Below are 22,759 nucleotides of genomic sequence, written 5' to 3'. Positions count from 1 at the left end.
CTTCCAAAGGACACTCAATTACGCACAGGGCTCACAACCCATTTATGCACGGTGACAAGTCAGTGTTTTTCACACGAATATCCTATTTTGGACCTCTTCTATTGACTCATGATTTTCAAAAGAGTACTTTCTCTTAAGTAACAACTTGATAATGATTTGTTATCATGATAATATGGTACTACATGTTTATTTATTTTAAACTCATTTTTTTCTCTAATGCCTGACCATGACGTTGCAATTCTCTGCTTGAATCCTCTCATGTGGTATGTTTGGTTTGCTTTATTTAATATTTATTTTTTATATATGTTAAACTGTAACTTCTCTGTAATTTGACACATATTCATGTTCTTGGTCATAATTATATTTCACAGCCTTGAGAACGACCATATGGTCGAAACACGTGTCAGCTGTCTTTTGACAAAGAATAAAACTAGCTACTTAAACCAAGAGGACTTGATTTTATGTTTTTTGGATAAACTATATACATTTAACTAATGGACTTTGTGGACATTGAATCTAAAGAAAAACACCAGTTGTAACACTTGCATCCTGAGCGCGAGCTGTTATCCCAAAACGCCATTCTTTATGGCATTCGTTAAGGGAAGTGGCCAATCCTGGGAGTGGTGGGATATTTAAGGAGGTGGATGTAAGTTGTGCCGCATGTGTTAGTTGGGTGAGAACAGGAGGTGGTGGAGGGTTAATATTAAGGAGGCAAGAGCGATTGGAGTGTGGAGGTTATTATTAAGGAGTCTGTGGAGCGTTTGTGTGAGAGAGGGGAAGAGTGTGAGTAGTACATGTAGAGAAGGAGTAGCAGAGCCGAGTAGTAGTAGTAGTAGTAGTGGCAGAGGTAGTAGCAGTAAGGAATAAAGATAGTAGGCAGGGGGAGTAGCTGTTATCCCAAAATGCCACTCTTTATGTTTTTCATGATTTAAACCCTAGTGGGTGGGTTTTTGTTTTGGGGTCCTCGCAGCCGGATCACAACTTTCAATATCTCTTTTATTACAGAATGGCCACGAGCGCACAGTATTTGTATCAAACCCACTATTTTCTAATCTCCTGTACCTTAACAAATAGTTTATCTGGCTCCAACGATGCGGGGGGTAACAGGGCAAGGCCATGGGAGGGCTTACAAGGGCCCCTAAAGCACCACCCCTTTTCCAAAATGGACCATGCTGGGGTCCAGGGACATTGTTTTGCTCAAGGCCTGCAGAGCCTTTTAAAATAAAAATATCCCTGGTGGCATATGGGTGTAAGGCCTTCTGGGGGTCTTTATTTATTATTTTAAATAATCCCATGTAGATTATCGGGCCCCTGTGGGTGCAGACTCTGCTGGAGCATGCCAGTGTTGTGAAAGGCCGGGTCTATATTTGCCATATCCTGCAGCTGTTGTTGTGGTGTTTTCGCGGCAACCTGCGACAGGGATACTGCCGCAGTCTCCGGCTTCTCTCTTGAAGAGGCAGGGCTCTCCCTGGCCCCGCCGCCAGCATCCTCTTCTTCCTGGTGTGGCTGCCCCACTCCAGCCACGGCTGCAGGTAAGGAGTGGTGGGGAGTAGGCTCCCTCCCCCGCCCCTTGACATGGCCAAAACACTGGCCCTGTCACAATAGTTTCTCTAACTTCCTCTGGCCCTGCCTCCAGAGTTTGTGCCTGATAGGAACTAGGTTTCTCCATCTAGTCAACATTATGTACATGCAATATAACAGCTCCAATTACTCTCTGAGAAGCATCAGTATAAATAATACATGGCATAAGAGTCTGAATTATGCAACATTGAGGGAGATGTAAAATCCTTCTTAAGTGCCTGAAAGACCCTGTCAACTTCCTCATAGCAAAGAGACCTTTTAGTCGCATTCTCCTTCTTTATGAGAAAAGTAATCACAGAAGCATATTGTTATTTGTTCTGAATAAACTGTTTATATAAATGTCAACATTCTAAAAAAACGGTTTTCCTTAAGAAATATTAGCACTGGTCATTCCAGAACTCCCAACAGCCTGCTATGGTCCAAAGACAGCTCCAAAGAAAACATGTTTTAACTTGATTTGACATATTTGTAAATTGCTTATGATCAATCAAGGTATCTGAATGTGCACAATGTCTACAGAACAAGGAACCAACAACAAAAATGTCTTGATAATACAATGGAATGGATGAAATTATGAATCCAAGGTGTTCAACACTTGCTTTCCGAAACTGTCTCTTTTCAGATTTTGTTGACAGCGGGGTCTTGTGTAGATGCCCTGGAAAGTCTTATAGACAAACCAAGTGCACCTGTGCTGAGGATGAATAAAACAAAATATCTACATTTTCATAATTCGATTCAAGAAATTCGAACATGTGTACTCACTCACCATAAATCTGATACATTTATAGAGTGTTGCAGGACGAACATTACATCAGAGAACATTTTTAATCACCAATCAGGGACTTAAAATTCTGAGCTAAATTGCAAAAAATAATGGTACCTCAGACAGACTCCCGAATATCAGCAATTAACGGCAAATTGTATTGATCTGTTATTGTGATATTATTCAACCGTTGTAAATCACATCGGGGACAAATTCTTTTCTTTTAAATTTAATATTTTATCATTTTCAATCCATCAAATACAAGCATTATACAACAGTGTTGACAAAATGTAATACACGTAGAAAGCAAAGAAAGGGTAGCGTAAGTAATCTAATGAGAGATCTTGAAAAAGCAGAACATAGCAAACAAATCAAAACATCTCATATTGTTCTAATGATACAGAATACACCACAAGAAAAGACAGGACAAACAATTCTAATTTCTTTTTGGTTCCACAAGCCAGGAACTCCAAAGTAAGAAAAAGTCCTTTGTGTACGTTTTCTTCGATGTAGGTCAAGTGGCACAGCGAGTAGAGCTCCCGCTTTGACACCCGTGCAGAGCCTGTTAACGCAGGTTCGAATCCCCAAACTCAGCCTTTCATCCTTCCGAGGTCGATAAATGAGCACCACACACCGTGGGTAATAATAAGCAGCGCTCAGATACCTGAGGGTTTGTAGCGCTATATAAAAGCCTAATTATTATTATTATTATTATTATTATATTGATGTGGGTGATGGGGGGTATACCTCTCCAACCACCAAATCCGAAGACCCTGAGGAAAGTTGAGAGATGAGGTCAAATAAAACCTAGTCTCCTTTCGGTTTTGTGATTAAGTATAACTGGGCTGGTAAGCTGGAATTGTTCATTTTACAGTATGAAAATATATTCCTTGAACTTGAATGTGAAATGAATGCCAAACTGTATACACAGGTTTGGTTCATAGGCATACATACGGCCCCAGAGTACAAGAAACATTGCCCTCATGGATCTATCTCCAAAGGGATATCACCTTCAACATTACCCAATACTTGGTGCCAGCAGAACTCTCAAACATGGCATGATGTGCTACCTGAGGAAAGCACCCCAAAACGCATGACTCAATATTGTGTTGATCCATCATCTAGAGGAACCATACTGAGGATTTACCAAATGCCTCATCTTGGAGGCAGGCAGAACTGTCATAGCAAAAGCACATCGCTGTGCATAACTCTGCTGCCTGTATGCTGAGTATGCTTACTTGTGCACTTTGTCACCGCTTGCAGTAAGTGTATGTACCTGTTAGGCATTCTTAGTCACCTTGCTCCTTATGACGTTAGACTGTTAAGGATCACTATTAGTTAGGTATCTGCTTCTACCGTGCACTTTGTCACTGCTTGTAGTAACTACCTGACACTCGCTGCCCAGATATACCCTAGTCATCATATTGCCTAATACAGACCCTCTTCCAGGACCATCTTGTCTGACCCTACTACGCCAAGCGGATTGTCATCTATTGTCTCACCCGCCCCCCACTAGCACTCCACAGCACATTGTGCAACACTATTATTAATTATGCACAGCACCCAGATTACTCACTTGCACTGCACATTACCCTACACCACCACCCTTAAACCTGTCTATCTACACTCGCCTTACCTCGTCCTCTACTTACTATACACCATTCTGGCCTCAACCACACCACTATCCAGTCCCACTATGGCCATTCACTTTAAACCAGCCACCTCAACTACCACAACTCTGCCCTGTTCACTTTCATCCTGCAACACGATAGTGACCAACCCATACCTAAATGACCCAGCCCTGTGGTTACAACACTTTACCACCAAACCTATCCCTAACCAACCATGCCATACACGCATCAGGAATGCTAGGCTCGGCTCTCCCATCCATTACCCTTCAAGCACACATACTACACCACAGAACTGCATCGCCTCTCACGGCTACCCTTCATTCATGCCTTACACCGTTAGGCCCAAACCCACCATTGATAAATCATTACTGCCACGCTTACCTAGGTTCCTATCCCCAAGTCCACGGAGCAAACCCTGTGCCATTCCAGTCCGGAACCAAAGATTAGCAACCAGATGTCACCATTGGTCCTACCACCTGAACACAGACAGTAGGGTTAATTCCAACTCTATTAAAAATAAGACTTCTACCCCGGATACCCCGTTACCGGCAGAGGCCTCCCCAGCCAACATACCAAACTCCCAAGCTAAACTCAAAGGGGCGCTCATCAACGCCCGCTCTGTCTCCGCTCACGCGTTAGACATCGCAGACTTTATTGTGACTAAAAACCTTGACTTTCTGGCTGTCACAGAAACCTGGTTACATGCGGCATCAGGCCCTGCCCTGACCCTCGCCATTCCTGACAGCTATTCCATCTTAAGGTGCAACAGGGATACCAATCAAACTAAGGGGGGTGGATTAGCATTCCTATTCAAGAGTTCTCTTAATCTGAGAGTTGTCAACAACCAACAGTTGCCCTCTGCGGAACTACTGTCGATTAAATTCCCAATCTCACCTAATCACACCGCCTCAGTGCACCTTATCTACCGGCCACCCGGTCCCACTTCCACATTCATCGAAGATATCTCATCCATCCTAGCATCTAGCACTAAGCCTAAATCCCAAATCATTATACTTGGAGACCTCAATCTAGGCTACTTGGATACCAACGACACCAAAGCCTGTGACCAAGCCAGTGTCCTATCCGACTTTGGCCTCACCCAGCACGTCAATGTTCCTACCCATATCAAGGGATACACTTTGGATTGGGTTTCAGACATGAATTGCGCATTAAACTTAATTTCAGTGTCACCATGTGCATGGTCTGACCATCATAAAATCACTTTCTCCATCAACGCCTGCCCACCCACTGACAAACCATGTACTGCGCCACCCACCTTCACTCGTAACAAGAGGGACATCAAAACGGCGAAACTACTTCCACTCATTCTCCCCTTATTAAATTCGGTCTCCTCCACCTGTGCTGACCCTACCGTCCTTTTGGATACCTACAATCGAGCTATGTTAAAAGCCCTGGATTCCATTGCCCCACTTAAACAGCGCAATGAAAAACCGCGTAACCAACTAAACTCTTGGTTCACCTCACACCTTCGAGAACTTCATAAAGACAAACGCAAAGCTGAGTCTCTCTGGAGAAGCTCACCTACGCCAATAAATAAAATCAACCTCTTATCCATCACTCTTTCGTACAAAGAAGCCATACTAGTGGCCAAAAAAGCAGTCCATAACAAGGGGATCATTCAACCTCAATCTAACACTAAGGAACTCTTTAAAATCCTCAAGGAATTAGAGTCCGCAGTCGCCCCCATTGACACGTGCACCCCCGACACCGAATGGTGTACCAACATACAGAAAGCACTTCTAAACACAATCACCACACTCCAAGCTAAAATCAACACCAAAAAAAACCTTCTCCTTGATTTAGTAGGTAATACTCAATCCTACAACATCCCATCACCTAACCACTCCTTCAAACCTTTTAGTTTCACACCTCTCACCATTAGGGAAGTGGAAAATATCATCATGAAGTTAAAACCATCCAATTGGCAAGGTGACGCCTGCCCAGCACCAGTCGTAAAGGAAGCAGCGCCTGACCTGGCTCCTTTCATCACCTCCTTCATCAACTCCTCCTTTAAATCTGGCATAGTACCGAATACCCTCAAGGATGCTTGGGTAATTCCCCTAATCAAAAAGCCTAACTTAGACCCCAGCAATCCCACTAACTACAGGCCTATCACCACAGTGCCGTACCTCCTTAAAATCCTGGACCGTGCGGCATATCTCCAAATTCAAGATTATCTCGATAACAACAACCTATTAGGCCTTAGGCAATCTGGTTTCCATCCGAGACACGGCACTGAGTCATCTCTACAGATCTAAAAACGCAAATCAAGGATCTGAAAGACAAGGGCAAACAAGCGCTCCTTCTCCTTCTTGATCTGTCCGCCGCTTTCGATCTGGTGGACCACCAAATCCTCTGCCAGCACCTCAAAACTGCCGCCAACTTTTCCGATGCAGCTACCTCCTGGATCAGCTCTTTCCTTGCTAACAGATCCATGAGAGTCTTCTCACCTCTTGCCGCTGCTGACCCAGCTCACGTCCCCTGCGGAGTCCCACAAGGCTCGTGCGTATCACCTACGCTCTATAACATATTTACTAAACCACTCTTTGATATTCTTGACCATCTGGGTGTCACCTCCACAAATTATGCGGATGACACCCAGTTACTCATCCCTATCACTGGTGATTATGTAACAGACGCCAAAGCTCTCAATGCAGTCTACACCGTCATCCAGGCGTGGATGGCCCACCACGGTCTCTGCCTAAATGATGAGAAAACTGAGTTACTCATCCTAGGCTCTCAGTCCAAACTCTCAAAACTTGACAGTAAATATGAGGCGTTCAACATTGACGGTAACATCTCAAGGTCACCAATGTCACTAAAACCCCTGGAATTTACCTAGAGTCTACCCTTTCTCTCATCAGACAAACCAACCCAGTAGCCTCAGCATCTGCGTATACGTGTAAACTAATCACTGCTTGCCGTGCCTTCTTAACAACGGACAACTGCCTGATTCTCGCCAGAACCATAATCTTATCTAAAATTGACTACTGCAACGCCCTTTACCTAGGAACAAGTCAAAGAAACATTGATAAACTTCAGGTAACCCAGAATAACGCCATTAGGGCTGCTCTTAACATACCCAGGCGTGCCCACATCTCATCCACCAGACACAACATACATTGGCTCCCCATCTCACAGCGTATCGCCCTTAAAACTCTTGTTCTAAGCCACAAAGCACAAAACAATGCTGCACCGGCCTACTTGTCAGCGCGCTTTACCCAACACACAGCCTCCAGGCCCTTAAGATCTGCTCAAGCACACACACTCACCATCCCCAGTTTCAAGCTTCAGACTGCCAGAGGTTCGAGCTTCCCTGTCCTTGCAGTGAAGCTCTGGAACTCCCTACCCAACGATCTCAGGAATGCCCCCTCCCTCCAATCCTTCAAAAACAGAACAAAACAATGGCTCTTTGAGCAAGACGATTCTCCAGCCACCCTTTGGGAACACCTGCCGCATGCTGCGCCCTCTCGATGACCTTGTACATACTTAGCCAACTAACTCCCTTTTGTAAATGCATGTATATATCTTTGTTAGTTGCATATGTAAATTGTTATTTGTAATCTGTAACTACCTTCTGTAACACTTTACTGTAACCACCTTCTAAACATGCGCCCTGATGCCCTTGGGCAGGCTGCGCAATATAAATAAACAAATACAAATGAGCGGGGAACTGTTCTCTCCTAATGCTGTGTAAGTGGCCGTTTCCAAATATCCCAGTTTCTCATGTGTTTAAAAGTCTCGCTCTACTGCAACTGCCTTCTTGAATCATTGCCATCCTTATACTGCCTTTCGTTGGGACTTTGCAGCCTACGCAATATAGAGCATGGGGGATCTAATATACACTGCCTGCAGGGGTCTGAACATAGAATGGGTCTCAGAGTCTCCTTACCAACTGGGCTCATCCATGGAACTTTGTCACACAAGATACAAACTGATGTTGATGATTATTATTATAATGTAATGCTCATACCGCGCCACATACCGAAGGCCCCAGGGCGCACATAAAACATATACACAAGAAAAAGACACTTACCAACAAACAGAGGCGAGTCGGGATCCAAGAGCCAAGAGGCACCTAATCAATCCCTCTTGTTAAACCGGTGCGTCTTGACCGCTCTCTTAAAGCGATTCAGACAAGGAATAGCACGTAAGGTAGAAGGAAGTTTATTCCAGGTACTAGGTGCCCACACATGAAACCTTGTTCCTCTGAGACCTGGCCAAATGATTTGATGATTTCAGCATCTGGTATTAGCTGGCAACACTTGGCACAAAATGTGAGCTCCTTGCATGTCACAACATTACATGACAAACAACGCGTATTCCAGAGCATTTGATAGCAATATCTAGCATGTGTTCAAAATGCCTGACAAATGATGTAGTTGCCTGGGCATATGATTCCACAACCTGACATATGGTGGGAGTATCTGGTCACATCATGGCAAAACTTGGCTAATGATACTAACAGTCTGTACATTTGTGAGTGCGAAATAATAGCGGTTCCATGTCATTTCGCTGACCCCTTTTTTCCATCAGTGTTTTGCTGTGGGAGTTTTATGAAAAACTTCATTGAAATGTTTTTTGTATTATTTTTAGGGGGTTCCTCCCGAAACCCCCTTTTTTATTTTTTATTTCCCTTCACCCCCAACCCTTTATTTACCTTTTCCACCGCCCCTCAAAAAATGTCAATGGATATTTTCGGTAAAACTCCACAACACTTGTTGGAAAAAAGGGTGTCGGCAAAAAGACGCAATACCATAATAGCAATGTGTGACATAGTGTGGAGAACCTCATTTAATGACAATATTTGCCAAATGTATATAATGTATAATGTGAGCACCTGGACATATGATATCAATGCATTGCAAACAAGATACACAATCGCATGATAGGAATGATTGACAAATGGAATTAGTTCCTGGGCATATGATGCCAATACCTGATAAATGATGTACCTGGACCGTGGATGACATTAGGTGGCAAATGGTGTGAACACCCATGTATATGAAGTCACAAATTTGCAAATGATGGTGATATTTTGCAGATAAGGTGAATATGTATGGAATTGAGGACTATCCCCAGGCCAATGGTTGAGCACCTGAACATACAATGGCAATTCATGGCAAGTGGTGCAAGATATTGCCAATGATGGGTCAATGATTGGTCTACCTGATATTTGCTCACACTAACTGCCATAGAATATCAGTGTCTGGGCCCCTCAGAGCATGCCCGTCAAGCAAGGGGAGTAAGTGTGCATATAGTGGCAATGCAAGGAAAATGCTCTGTGTGCCGGGCCACTTAGACAACATCTACGCTATCCAAAAACTAAAACTAATGCTTATTTCTTAGACATGTGCACAATGATGTTTCTATGGAAAACAGGAAGAATGTTCTTTCTGGTCAATTCTTCTTTTACCTGATGGTCCATTTACACAGAACCATACCCACTGTCGTATGATTACCTTGTGCGTGTGCATTTAATCATTGGATTAAGCTTGATGGAAACATGCAGTTATAGCAAATCCAGGTATATATTAAGTGTACACCTTCGCCTATAACTATTATAGCTGTTCAATGTTTGTTTCCTACTAATGGACTTATTTATGTCACTATGATGTTCTTGCACTAAAGATTATTGTAACTGCTCCAACCACCTACAAATGTGGCTGATCACTACACGCAGTGCTTTGATCTGTTCAATTTAATTTGTTTTTTAAATAGATTTGCCCTCTGGACTGGTATCCCTCAACGTTTATTGTGATGATTCAGTAATATGCACAGGGCAAATCAGCTACTACACTGATATGGAGGAAATCAGAAGCTTGTTGGAGAATGCAACAAATCCAGTGGAATTCATGTGCCAGGTAAAAATGGTGTTGGATACAAATATTTTTTAGGTCCGATTTTTTATAGTATCAGCGCAGCTATGTTGTTTTGATTCTTTGTTCATCTTTTCCTACTTTAATGGACAGTCATCACTGATGTCTATTATTTATTTATATAACGTTCATCCTGTCACGCGGCGCGCGCCACTCGCCTGTTCTGGGGGTCGGGGTCCTCAGCTACGGCGGTCTCCCTCCTGGAGATTGTATCCGCGTTGGCGCCTTTCTCTTCGGCGTACCGCGGTCCGGGCTCCCGGCTCCCTGGGCGCGGCCATCTTGAATGTCCTGCGCATGCGCGGAACGTCAGTATCCGACGTTTCGCGCATGCGCAGTAACAGCGGCTTGCGTTCCAAGCCTCACTTTGGTCCCAGGCTATAAATAGCCGTTGCAGACCCGGAAACAACGCGTCTCAACGCGGTTTGTTCCGTGTTTGCGCTCCAGGAGCCTACTTGCCTGAATCTCTGTTCTGCTCCTGTCCTGTTCCTGTTTCTACCTCGTGCTAGCCCAGTGCTCCTTATCCTTGCCTTGTTCCTTTTGCCCTGCCCTGCCTTGTTACTTGCCCTTTTGGGTTCCAGTCTGGTACTTGGTCTTTGGGGTAAGGTAGGTCCCTGCCTGGGTTCCTCTCTAGCCCTGCACCATTCCTTGGTTGGGAAGTGGTCCGGTCCTGGGGTGTTCGTTCTCTTCCCCTACTCTTCCTTTCCTCCTTGACTGGTCTGCCTCCCCATTTCCTTTCTGCTGGTCTTGTGCCCTGCCGGTATCTGTGCCATTACTACCACCGAGGAATTACCGAAGATCTGTCCCTCGAACTGCTGGTACCGAAGTGGACTTCACCTGGCCTTCTCTGTCAGTGTTTACACTGTCCTGACGTCACGCAAATACAGAGAAGTGCTACCCGTGACGTTGGGAGCTGGTTCAGCTCAATCCTGTCATTTATTGTCAGGAGGGTGTTGGGTCGGTTCCCCGCGTTGCTCTTTCATCTTTGCGAAGATCCATCGACAGACTGGCAGCCTCATCCCCTCGCTCCCCAGGAAGAAAAGGTAACCAGCGATCTCGTGACGCCTCTTATAACACATCCTTATGTTCACTCTGAACAATCCACGCACAGAATCGCTAAATGCAGGTTTGCAATGCAGAGGTAATACATACTACCTATATCCTTTGAAAATTCATGCAAGGTTACATTCTACCTAAACTTAAAAGTTTTCAACCCATGCAGGCTGAGTATCCTAGGAGTATGTACATTTCTTTTACGCTTAATACATGATGGAGGTATACACTCTCTCTAGCATAATGGTTGAAATCGTTCAAAGATTTGGAGGTTGGGTCATCTGTCCTCCATATGTATTCTCTTTTGAGGAGGGCATGCTGGAAATGCTCTCAATAATCTCTGTGTCTTCACCTTCCTCGATTAGCAGTCCCAGCATTGAGCTGTTATGCCACTTTCATTCATCATCTTCTTTTCAGGCTGCATATGACAGCGTAGACTGTTTTCTTGGTTCGCCTCCATTTTGTTATAGTGCACTGGGCATTTCATTGATTACGTCTGATCTCCAATTGCTTCACACCTAGCTTTGTTTTGAACTTCTTTTCATGTTCTGTTATTTTAGTTGAGCCTTTTTTCTTGGCTGATTACCTCACTAGATAATTGGGGCAGAGGAGTCATATTTTAGTGCCATCTCTAGAGCATCTCTGGGCACTGAGGGCATGCCATCCCTCTGGTCTTGGGTTTTTATCTTTTCTAGCCCAGTTCATTCTTCTATATCCTAGGTTTCTGTACATAACCTAGTCTATGTTTATGCCCTGAAGTCTCCCTTATCTTTGTTGAGTTCTGAATTTGGAACACCTAACCAGTGCTTCGTGCCAAAGAACAGCAGAATAATGTGCGGGCCAAAAAGAGCAGTAGCCTCCTTTTGCTCCACTTCAGCCTTCATTCTGGTCTCATAGCCCTCATCCAACATAGCCTTCCTCTGGTGCTTTGTTTAATGCATAGGCTGAATAGAAATTGTCACAATGCATGTGAAATGGCATAGTGAGTGTTTTGTGACCATCTATTATTATTTGTGGTTTGATTTTGCTGTCCCAACATGCGTGTATTGATTAGCATGTATGAATATTTTCACAGATTGTCAAACTCAACATGTTTTTAAACACCAAGGAAAAAGGGAGCTTTGGTTACTGAAAATGATTCTTGTCCTGATCAAGACCGAAGTGGGGAATTAATGGGACAGAATCTACTTTACTGTACCCGGAATGGTGGCCGAAACACATGTCGACAGACGATTATAATGTTTTGAGGATGTTAAGGATTAACATTAAGATTGAGTGTGCCCACATGGGTGCAGTATAATGTATGCTGCATCTCAAGCAAACCAGCTGATGGTCAAATCATGACATTTTACTGTCAATAGCATCTGGTTGTGTTAAAACTGCAAAAGCAGAAGGGAAGCTGATCTATTTAAGGATGTATGTGAACACATTTTGCACAAACTACTGTTGGTTGGAGAAAGATGTATATTAGAGTATGCACTTACTAACCCCTTCCACACCAGCATGACTTATCAAGATGTTTTTTATGGAGTCTTAGTGAATTTCTTTAAATTATTTTGTAATTAATAAAATAATATAAAGAGATGAGTTCTTGTTTGTGGCCCTGAGACAATAAGTGTTACGATGACAAAATATAACTGTTATACTCTTCTTACGAGCTAGGTTTTGATGTATATTCGATCCAGGTAGAGTCGAGCATTTATGCCAGTTCCCCATAGCTTGAGAGTCTTCCTGGGCCCAGCTAAGATAACTTGCCCCATGCACATTGTCCTCTGGGATGTCTTACTCTCTGGGTTCCTGCATGGCACCTGTAAGTGATAGTATGTTATCAGTATGCATATGGAATTACATGTGTGCAAATAACAGGAAACTACGTTTTGTTTTTCTGGTTTTGTGCATGAATATCTTGATGCTGGGCTGGCCTATGCCACCTGTCACCACACATGCAACTCCCTCTACTGCAACTTTGCAAAGGCACACCCTGTTGTTTTCTGCACCCCCACTTTAGATTAGGGAGTTGTACCCCTAGATGGAGGTAGGGCATGGCACAATGCGCATTGGCAGATGCAGGGGGTACCTGGAGACAGAAGAAGCCCTTGGGTCAGCAGGAGCACTGCAGTGTTTCATGCATGGGGACAAGTGATAGGGGCGAGCAAACTGAAGGGCTCACAGGAGATGTTGGGGCGAGAAAAGGCATGGACACTGGATATTTAATTATGGGATGACATGATAATTACAATTGCAATATTGAATAAGTCAGTGGAGATCCTTGATGCCTGCATGGTAACTAATGCATTTCCTTCCCCCAGGTAACTTTCTTATAGGGAACGCTGCGAGCGCTATTTTTATGTGGCAAATTCAGAAAACCTTTAAAAGTTCCAGAGGTATTAGTGGATGAGGAGACAAAAATATTGGAAAGTTTCTACCTGTTGCGCAAGGTGTCAATAGCCGATAGTGAGCTCGTGGAGCTTCCCAGTGATTGTACAGGTGTGGACTGACTGTAGTCTGGCAGTTCATTTAGGGTGAGTCTGGGCTTCAAATCAGGTTCATTTTGAGGCAAAGATTGGGCAGAGGAAGCAGCCTGATTTTGTTTGGGTGCTTAGTCTGGTACAAAATTCAATATGGCAGGGTTGTATGAGTCTAAAATATCTTCAGGAGTTTTGTCAGCGGGGATACCCTTGGAGAAATGGGTATAGCCTATTATAATCTTTCTTTTTTTTAGTGCTTTCGGGTTATAGCATTTAGCTTTTAAATATTTTAACTGTTCCTGATGTTTTTCTTGGCCATCTTTCCAGGCTCTGCTTTTTGATTTATACCGTTGAGCTGTTTGCACAAACCGGTCAAAAAAGTATCCCCTCCTGTCTATAAGACAGTTCGTAAGTGTATAATCCGGTCCATGTCAAAAGTTCCTTTTTGAGGAAATTGCTTTGTGGGGTCATCACAAGTTAGTGACATTTACAAATAATGTGTAACATAAAGTGGGCCACACTCCCTGGAGCTGGTACTGACACTTGTCTAGATCTTCAAAGCAGAACTATAACTCTGTCGTATCTCTTAGCGCTGTACAGCGCATCCCATATGCATTCTGCAGCTGTAGGATTGTTATACAAGATGTACTCCGATTTATCTAGTTTTGCCTACAAGTCCGTTTCAGCCAATATTATTCAGTGCAATTATAAGTGGACATAGTTTAAGAAAACAACCTCGCCATGTTGTGTGTGAAAAATGTAAAACTAACATTCTCTCTTATAAGTGGCAAGAGGAAATACGTCTTTGCAAGATTGAGAGCAGTCTCATCAAACTACACATAGACACCCCCACTCTAAGCAATTTAATCTCCAAATAATAAGATCCATCAAAATATGTACCAATGGTGTGTTCCAAATAGTAAATGTGACTCTTAGGATATAGGCTAAAGCAGAGGTAGCCATTCTACCCTCTGATGACAAGCTGCCCAAGACCCCAGCTGTCAGCACCATGGAGAGCAATTGAATAAACCTTAACTTTAAATGTTTTTTGTTGTGATTACGACTGTCTGAGTCTTTAGATAATGGGAAAGTCTTGATATTCCTGAGTTTGCTTGTTTCATAGCGGTAGCCTATTTTTGTACATGTGGAATGCCTCTTACATTCTGTGCAGACCGTATAACTAAATACTCAAAGGTCCGCTATGTCACCATCTGTTTACCATCAACAAAGAATGGCTTCATTTATTTGCGTTTTACCCATTACAAGGATTGAAGATTTGGATGCATTAATATGCAGTTTCCCATCGCTCATAAAATTGCACACATAACATTTAAAATGTATAATGCCTTAGGGGTCGTAGTTAAAACTAACAATGTCTGTGTTTAATAAAAGCGGCAGCCTACTGTTTCCAATCAAGGCATATCTGATGTGGAATCTTCTGAAAATGTTTCAGGTCCTTAAAAATAATGGGGGCAACAAAACAGCCTTTTCATAGACCCCTATGGTTGGAAAGGCAGATATATACTTGCCATTGCCATTCCGTCTGACAACCGACATCTGTATGAGAGTGTAACTCACTGACAGTTTTAATATACATTTCTATATGTATTCTCCAGAGCTTTTCCCAATCTACAAAATAAAAAGCCCTGGAGATAGCCATAAACCCAATCAAAATGTTCTCATTTTTTAAAATGACATACATTGCATTGAGGAAGAAAAGGTGAATGGCTTGTTTGGAGGTTCTAAGTCCTTCCCTGAAACGCAACTGGGTATTGACAATTACATAATTGTTACTCATCCATATATTAAATGAGTATGACATAGTCAACCATTTTTGAGGAACCACTGGACGGGAGATTGGGCAATATGTCATGGCAAACCCCTCTACCTCTTTTTGCTGAAAGGGATACTGACTGTACATTGCCAGCTAATTGGAAGGTGACTTGGCAAGCCATTGCATTAAAACATTTCATTGACAAGGCCCCCACAATTTTATATCAGATCTAAACAGGTCTGACATTATTCCACCTGTCCCTGACATTTGGGGTTTCTGTATTGAGATTGCCTTTTGAATATCCTCAATACCAAATGTAACACAGATTTCAGATTCAGCTATATAATTCAGTACCCTCACTGAAATATGGCTATTATCAGCTATTATGTCCTTCCGTTTCAAAATTCCCTGAAAATAATACACACAATTTTTTGCTTACACATTAGTCGCTTTATCTTTAACTTTAATAATAAGGCACCAGAATTGCCATGAGTGTCTGTCTGTTGTAATGGACATCTCTTCTGAAAATTTTGAGGCCATGTATTGTTTCCTCAAATAAAATTCTTATGTATTTCCTTCTCTTTTCTGTAATTGCTTTACTGTCCCGTTCTAGATAAAATGGCCTTTCTACTTTCCATATTTTATTGAACAAACTGTTCTTGTTATGTCTCCTTCTTCAACTACTACACATCTATTCTACAAATAAAGGGTGTAATGGACATATCAAGAACTTCAAATATGTTTAGTAGGAAAACTGCCTCCTCTTCCTCTGCTAGGCAAGCAGAACTTTCCAACGCTGCTTTCCTAGGAATTACTGTCCCAATGATGTCCCAAGAGTTATCATCCCACCTAACCCATCTCCGGTTAGTAGTCAACTCACCTTCCAAGTAATTAACTACTGATTCCTATTTACTATCTTCTGGTGCCATTATAGGGGGGGCCGTTATAGGTTCTAGAGGATGGTGAGCACTTCAAGGTGGAAAATATCCCTCATATCCTTTACATGATTGCAATTGTGTGTGAATAGTTAAATAATTGGTTACCGGCCCACCTCTAATACCTTTGTGTGTCTCATCTACTGTGGCCTTAACGGCTCTTAGTCTGTTCTCTAGACAAACTACATTAAATACACGTCTATTAGTGCAGGTGTTGGGATCTGACAACTCAGCTAAGTGTAACTCTTCTGTGGGTTACTTTTCCCCATCTAATCATTCTTTAGATAGATAATTGCCTAATTTGATATTAAAATCCCCATCCACTATAATGAGTGAGGAATATTCAGGACTGATGTTCACTATATTTTGGATGTGATTCTGTACCTCAAACGGGATTAGTAGAGACACATTTGCCAATGGCGTTGTAGAAACTGATAATAATTATTGGAAAGCAATTCATGTTATGAAATAGAATTTGTTGAGATTAACTTGGTAGCCCATCTGCCTCATAATCTAAGGAAGTAGTAGCATATGTACTCTTGCCTCATATAAGATGAAGCCATCAAGGCTAACAGAATATATAGCCCATTTCCCTGCAAAAAAGGATGCCATAATCCTTTATAAGTGACCTCCATTCAAAAGGTCCTCGACTAACAAGTTGTCAAGAAGGGATGCATTAATGTCTGAGGTTAGGAAGTTGACTGATTTTTCCTCTTCAAACCCGGGCTACAAACCACAAGGCATGAACTCTCCATTTTATCCTTCTTGACTTTCTTTAAACATGCATGTTACTTGAAGGCAACAATTTTTCATTTGAATCCCAATTATCCAAGTCCGGCTATCCATATTAATTGTAAGGGATTCAATTATTATCATCCAGGTCTGTTAAATGTATATATCTATTGGACACTTCTAATGCACCATAAAGATGGCCAGAACGATGTCTCTATGGGTGTGTAGGCCTCTGCCAGCAATCAAAATGGCCTTGCCAAGCTAGTACGTTACAATTGATGTTAAATATGTTTCCTCTTAATGTTGACATTGGGTAGAGGAATCAAAGTGGTCGATATATGATGCCGTTATTGTTTCTGGTTTGGGATAACTTTAATAGCCTATGTGCTAGTGTGGGATACTTTAGTGTGAGGGAAGTACAACCTTCCCCCACAAAATGATTTTTACATTACATTCCTCTTCCCATCAGGACTACAGCAGAGTTTATTGGGGTTAGTGATTCTTCTATTTATCTTCTGAGTTTATTTATTTGTTAGTAAGATGACACTCTCATCTTTGTTCACCTGCAATGGTCGGACTAATGTCAAAAAAGAGGAGCTGCGGTAGGTGGTAACTGTAGGTAATCATTATCTTCCTTCATTCCTGCCCTTGGTTCATTCAAAAAACTAGGTTGGCGTTTCCCCAAATTCGGCCAAGTATAAGCTCCAGAGCCTGTGTTTTCTTGACCAAGCTGAAGTCGGGGGGAGAAGGTTAATCCATTTTCTCTACATTTCCTTTCCCAGGTTGGGGTTTTGATTTGCTTTCATACAATTTCATCATAGAAAAGTTGTTAGTCAGGATTACCTAAAATTCCAGTTGTTCGACCATGCGTTAATCATAGCTCAAATTTCCCTAGCCTTTCCTTAACAGAAACTAGAAGACTTTTAATAAACCCTAGGGATTTTAATATGGCTTCAGCAATAGCATGGGTAATTCATACTGTGTTATGGACTCCCATATGTTTTTCATAGGTATAATGTATTTTTTTTAATTTAATTTTTTGTTTGGCCCATGCCATGACCAGAGGGCCTTGGAGCGCCAGCAACAGTGGTCCATGTGTGCATTTGCTCTTTTGAGAATTTAGGCTTAAATGGGCATTTAGCCCTTGTATGATTATTTTTAAGGCAAGTAACCATCACCATTAATCCAGATCCGCTAAATTTATAACAATTTATAATCTGATTAACAGAACAGACCGACAGAATTAACACAAAGTGTACAGGGCAGATGCATATTTGTTTTCCTTTGATCCCTTTTGTCTTTTGTGGGCCTCATTATGAGTCCGGCGGTAACCTGCCGGTTTTTCCGGCTCGGTTACCGCCGGACTCGTATTACCATTCCGCCTCCGTGATTCCCGGAATTACCGGGGCATTACAACCCGGGTGACCCAGGAATTCCGGAGGCGGAATTTGGTAAATCATGGAAACACCGGCACCAACTCGTGAGGTCAGACCTGGCGGGAATGACACCTCCGCCTGCAGGACTCGAGATCACCTGGTATGGAAACAACGGTGGCGGCGGGTTTACCGCCACCGTTATTTCCATACCGGGTCACTTGTAATGAGGCCTGTGTCTTCTGTCTCCTCTCGGTCTGTTGTTTGGATTCATGTCTCGCTGCAGTCTAGGGTTGATTCCTATGGTGGCAGGAGCTTTCTTTTAAACATCTATATAACTGGTTCTGGGAACTATGCATACACATTGTGGAGAATTAACTGTTGGGGTTGACTGCTACTTTGAGAAACCATGAACATTCAAGGGCCAGCGCTTTTCTTACCTACGGCAGGATCTCAGAGGTGAGAAGATCACAGAGAAGGGTGAAGATTAACAGACGACTGCTCAAGGTGTGGAAGAGGAGTATAGAGCCCGAGCTGGTGTTTCTTGGTGCCTGGTGATAGCATACAGCATCAGAAACAGAGAAGTGACAGAATACCATCAGCGTGAAGGAGCAGCTCCCCTCCTCGCCTGCAACCTGAGACGCGATCACTACGAGGAAAGCAAATAGGCGAAAAGGACGCTGTTGCTTTTAGACGGCACAATTAGCCGGCAACACTTCCGGATACACGCACATCACGTGACCTGCAGCAGCCTACATAGCCACACCCTTGCGCCCTTGCGGCGTAAGCCCTGAGGACAGAAGGGCTGGTTAGTGGCTGTTTGGCGGCTTTGGCGCAAGTGCAAGACTTTGAAAACCCCTAACTGATGGCGACTGCGGGCGAAGAGCCTTTGATCCACCCTAATAAACTATGCACCCTGAGGCACATAGAAGAGAGAGGTGCTGAAGCCAGCAGCCAACATCATAGTGTTTTAAAAAGAACCCAACGTGCCCGACAAGCAAACCACGACACAAATCATCCATAAAAAAGAAGGAAACAAATCTACTAGCGACGGCGAGCTCAAGAGAGCCTGTAATACAAAGTCACAGTTCTTCAATGACACGCACAACAAAGCGCAGGAAAAACCAGAATTAACCCCCCCCCCCCCGCACATGAAACTCAGAAGAAAGACAATGGAGACGCCATAATCACAAGATGCAACTATCAACGCATACGAAAAAAAAAAATACAACCCCAAGAGAATCCAATAGCAAAGATGTCCCCATATGCATAGAAAGCGACGAGAGAAACACCACTGGGCACCTAAACCCAACACCGAAGGAGGATATGAATGAAGACACACAAAACGCAACAAATCAAAATACCTCAGAACCACAAGAGAAACCTGAAATCATAAGCGAAGGCGAGAGGGTTATCGCTATAGACTCAAGGCTCACAGCGAAGGAGATGGTGAATGCTGAACTAAATAGCACAATAACTCCTGCTCAAGGAAAAAAAAATGCAGCCAAAAAAAGAGGAAGAGAGAAATGAAAGAGAACGTGCAAAAACCATCCGCCGCCCGAGATGATAAGGACGAAAAAGAAAGAAATTACTTAACCCAGCAAGAAAAAGCAGCAAAAGCACAAAAGAAATGGCAAGCTCTGTCTGAAAGCCGCAGACACTCCCAACAACTCAATACAAAGAAAAACGAGCAGACAAATCCTAAAGCCGCAAGACTGTCTCTTGATATAACTGAAATTGAAAATCTAATGAGGAATCACGAAAGAAGAAGTAAGGTATTTGGGAGTACACACCCACTGGCAAGAAATAACGAGCCAGACACCTGGACTCGAAATGGACAAAAAGGAAATGAACTAATGCTGAATGAACAACAAAACAAAGACAAAGATAGAAACCGCCAAAACACTAGCGATCGGCAAGCTGATTTCGAAGAGAAACCACATCAAAAACAAGAATCGCGAGACAACAAATGCAGATGCAATCACCACAAGGAGCAAGAGATAGCCTCAATACCAACGTCAATGCTAGATCTACAAAACATGCTGATAACAACCACAACACAATCATTACTGCCATACACTGTCACTGCTTTGATACACTCCAAACAAAGCTATCTTGAACAATGCATGAACAAAATCCTGGAGAGGCTTGCACAAAATAGCCACTTATGGCAAACAAGGCTATTTGATATCGCACGCAGCGACAGAGCTGAAAAAACAGATTTGACTTATGCATTAATTACAATGATGACAACAACAAATAAAGAAAAATCTATACAGATGCTTTTACCAAATCACAATAGTACAACCAAAGTGACACCAGAGCAGGAAAAGGCCGAGAACAACGAATTAACAAGGACAACTGGAAGGCAAGAAGCAAAAAGCAATACCACATCAGAAGAAGCAAACCTAATTGACCTGAGTGAAGAACCTCTTAAAGAGACGAAGACAAACAACCTTATAGACAGAGAGAAAGAAAATAAGAACAGGACAACAGACGAAAACAGAGCCAAATCTAAATTGAAAGAACCAGAAATGTATGAGATTTTCGCAAAAGGAAACAAGATACCAGCAAACAGAGAGCCTGCCAAAAAAGGAATAACCTCGAAAAAAAGAACACAAAGAGGCTCTCGTGCCCTTCTAAGAAACTTAACAAACCCTGTAAAGGAACCCCAGACGAAAAAGAATAACAAAATACAGATGAACAAAAAACCACCGCAGCAGAACAAACAGGAAAACACCAAAGCTAAAGAGAAAACTCAAATCTCAGACCATAAAAGTGAAGATTCAGAAATAGAAGAACTCATCAATCTATCAACGTATATGGAAGACATGATCCATCAATCAGAAGAAGCTCAAATAGAAATTGAAGTGGCCTCCATGATCACGCTGGACGAATACGAAGAAGAGCAACCAGAAGAAGATCAAACTCAAGAAAGCTCCAGATATGAAATGACCCTTGACGAGATATCTAAGGTCGACTGGGAAGATGATGATGAACCAACACCAGATATGAATAATGAACTAACGCCGACAAGGAGACATGAAAACAAGAATGAAGCAATCCTTGGGCAAACAGAAAAAGCAATAAAACTGCCAACCTTTGTCCACCCACAAAACAAACAAATAGAAAAAGCAGACAAAAAAATTAAACTAAAAGAGCTGCAACAAAAAGCGACAACCTGATAATGAACCGCACAAACGTGCTAAAATTGATATAAGCAATCCCAAACATGAACGAAATCACAACGAAAGATATACGAACAGTGGAATTCTGCGACGACACAACAATGGACCAAGTGAAGATCAACTTCAATTCTGAAAAAACACTGAACAGAATGATAGATAATAAACTAATCTTCAAGCAGCTATGCTTTGAGCTAACTCTGATCGAAGAAATGCCAAACACAGGAAGGAAAAAACAACCGGCAAAGCCAAGCTGGAGACAACCCCTGCTCAATGAAAGTACACTTGAAAAGGCTGATGAATACGAGGGCAAACCAATTCAATATGAGAATGAAGAGTACATGCACAAGACAAAAGCAAAAGATAATAAAGAATATCAAAACTGGCATGAGCTATATCGAAAATATGGAATATGGAGACATCAAGACGAACCAATAACGAAACAGAAGAAATTCACAACCGAAGAAGATAACAATCAAAAGAAGAGAATACGCACAACACCACACTATGCTCATGGAATACCCAGGGTAATAGCCATCTATTCAACACAACACACCCGACTCTCATGACGGCTGACATAATCTGCATTCAGGAATCATGGATAACAGAACAACCCATATGTGATGGTTATACAATAATAATGAGCCCAGCAATCCAGAAGAAGAAAGGCCGACCGTCATCTGGACTCTTAACGATAATCAAAAATGGGCAAAAGATTGACATAATAGAATCCGAAAACCTAAATCCGTGGATACAAATCACAATACTCAAATGCAAAACAGAAAACAAAGAGAAAGAATCTCCAACCAGGAATTACAAGAAGGACCAAATATGGGCACTAATGAACCTGTACTGGAATCCAGTAAGCATAACGGATGAGAAATGTATAGACATGGTACTATTGGCAATAGACAACACAAAAGGAAAATACTATGCGATTGAATTTATAATATGCAGCGATTTAAATATTTACATATTCGACAAAAAAGGAGAAGAACTAGAGGAAAGCCATCTCATGCCCCGAGCCAAATGCTGGACCAAAGATTTAAGATGCAGGAACCTGAGAAGATCGGACAGCCTCGACACATCAACCGGAAGACAAATCGAAACTTGGGCAAGAGGCAACTCCACTGCCATAACGATTATATATACATGACTAAAGATATACATGACAAACTGAGTGAATCTCTAAACATCAAAACAGAAACGAGCGACCACTACATGATTAATAAAAAAATGGAACCAGCAAAAATCAAAATAAATAATGGAAGAAACAGAATAAGAATCGGACAAAAAACAATGGAAGAACTGACAAACATAATGAATAACTCAACGCTAGACAAAATAAAAAAAATCAACTATGGATG

The 22,759-nt window shown here is 42.3% G+C and overlaps 1 protein-coding gene across 3 annotated transcripts in view; it reads left to right on the top strand.

Moving 5' to 3' along the window:
• The window catches only part of PIK3AP1 (phosphoinositide-3-kinase adaptor protein 1), a 1,287,206-nt gene that overhangs the window by 560,531 nt on the left and 703,916 nt on the right, over nt 1-22,759 (top strand). For all 3 annotated transcript variants that reach the window (XR_011268600.1, XM_069610572.1, XM_069610573.1), the window contains exon 5: nt 9,718-9,860. Coding sequence is in view for 2 of the 3 variants with exons in the window: in XM_069610572.1 (XP_069466673.1) it covers nt 9,718-9,860 (143 nt within the window). In the remaining variant the exon portion in view is untranslated. The remainder of the gene's footprint in view (nt 1-9,717; nt 9,861-22,759) is intronic.

This window comes from Ambystoma mexicanum, chromosome 8 (genome assembly GCF_040938575.1).
Source record: "Ambystoma mexicanum isolate Mex_15411 chromosome 8, UKY_AmexF1_1, whole genome shotgun sequence".
Lineage (NCBI taxonomy): Eukaryota > Metazoa > Chordata > Amphibia > Caudata > Ambystomatidae > Ambystoma > Ambystoma mexicanum.
This window is presented reverse-complemented; position numbering and strand designations above follow the sequence as displayed.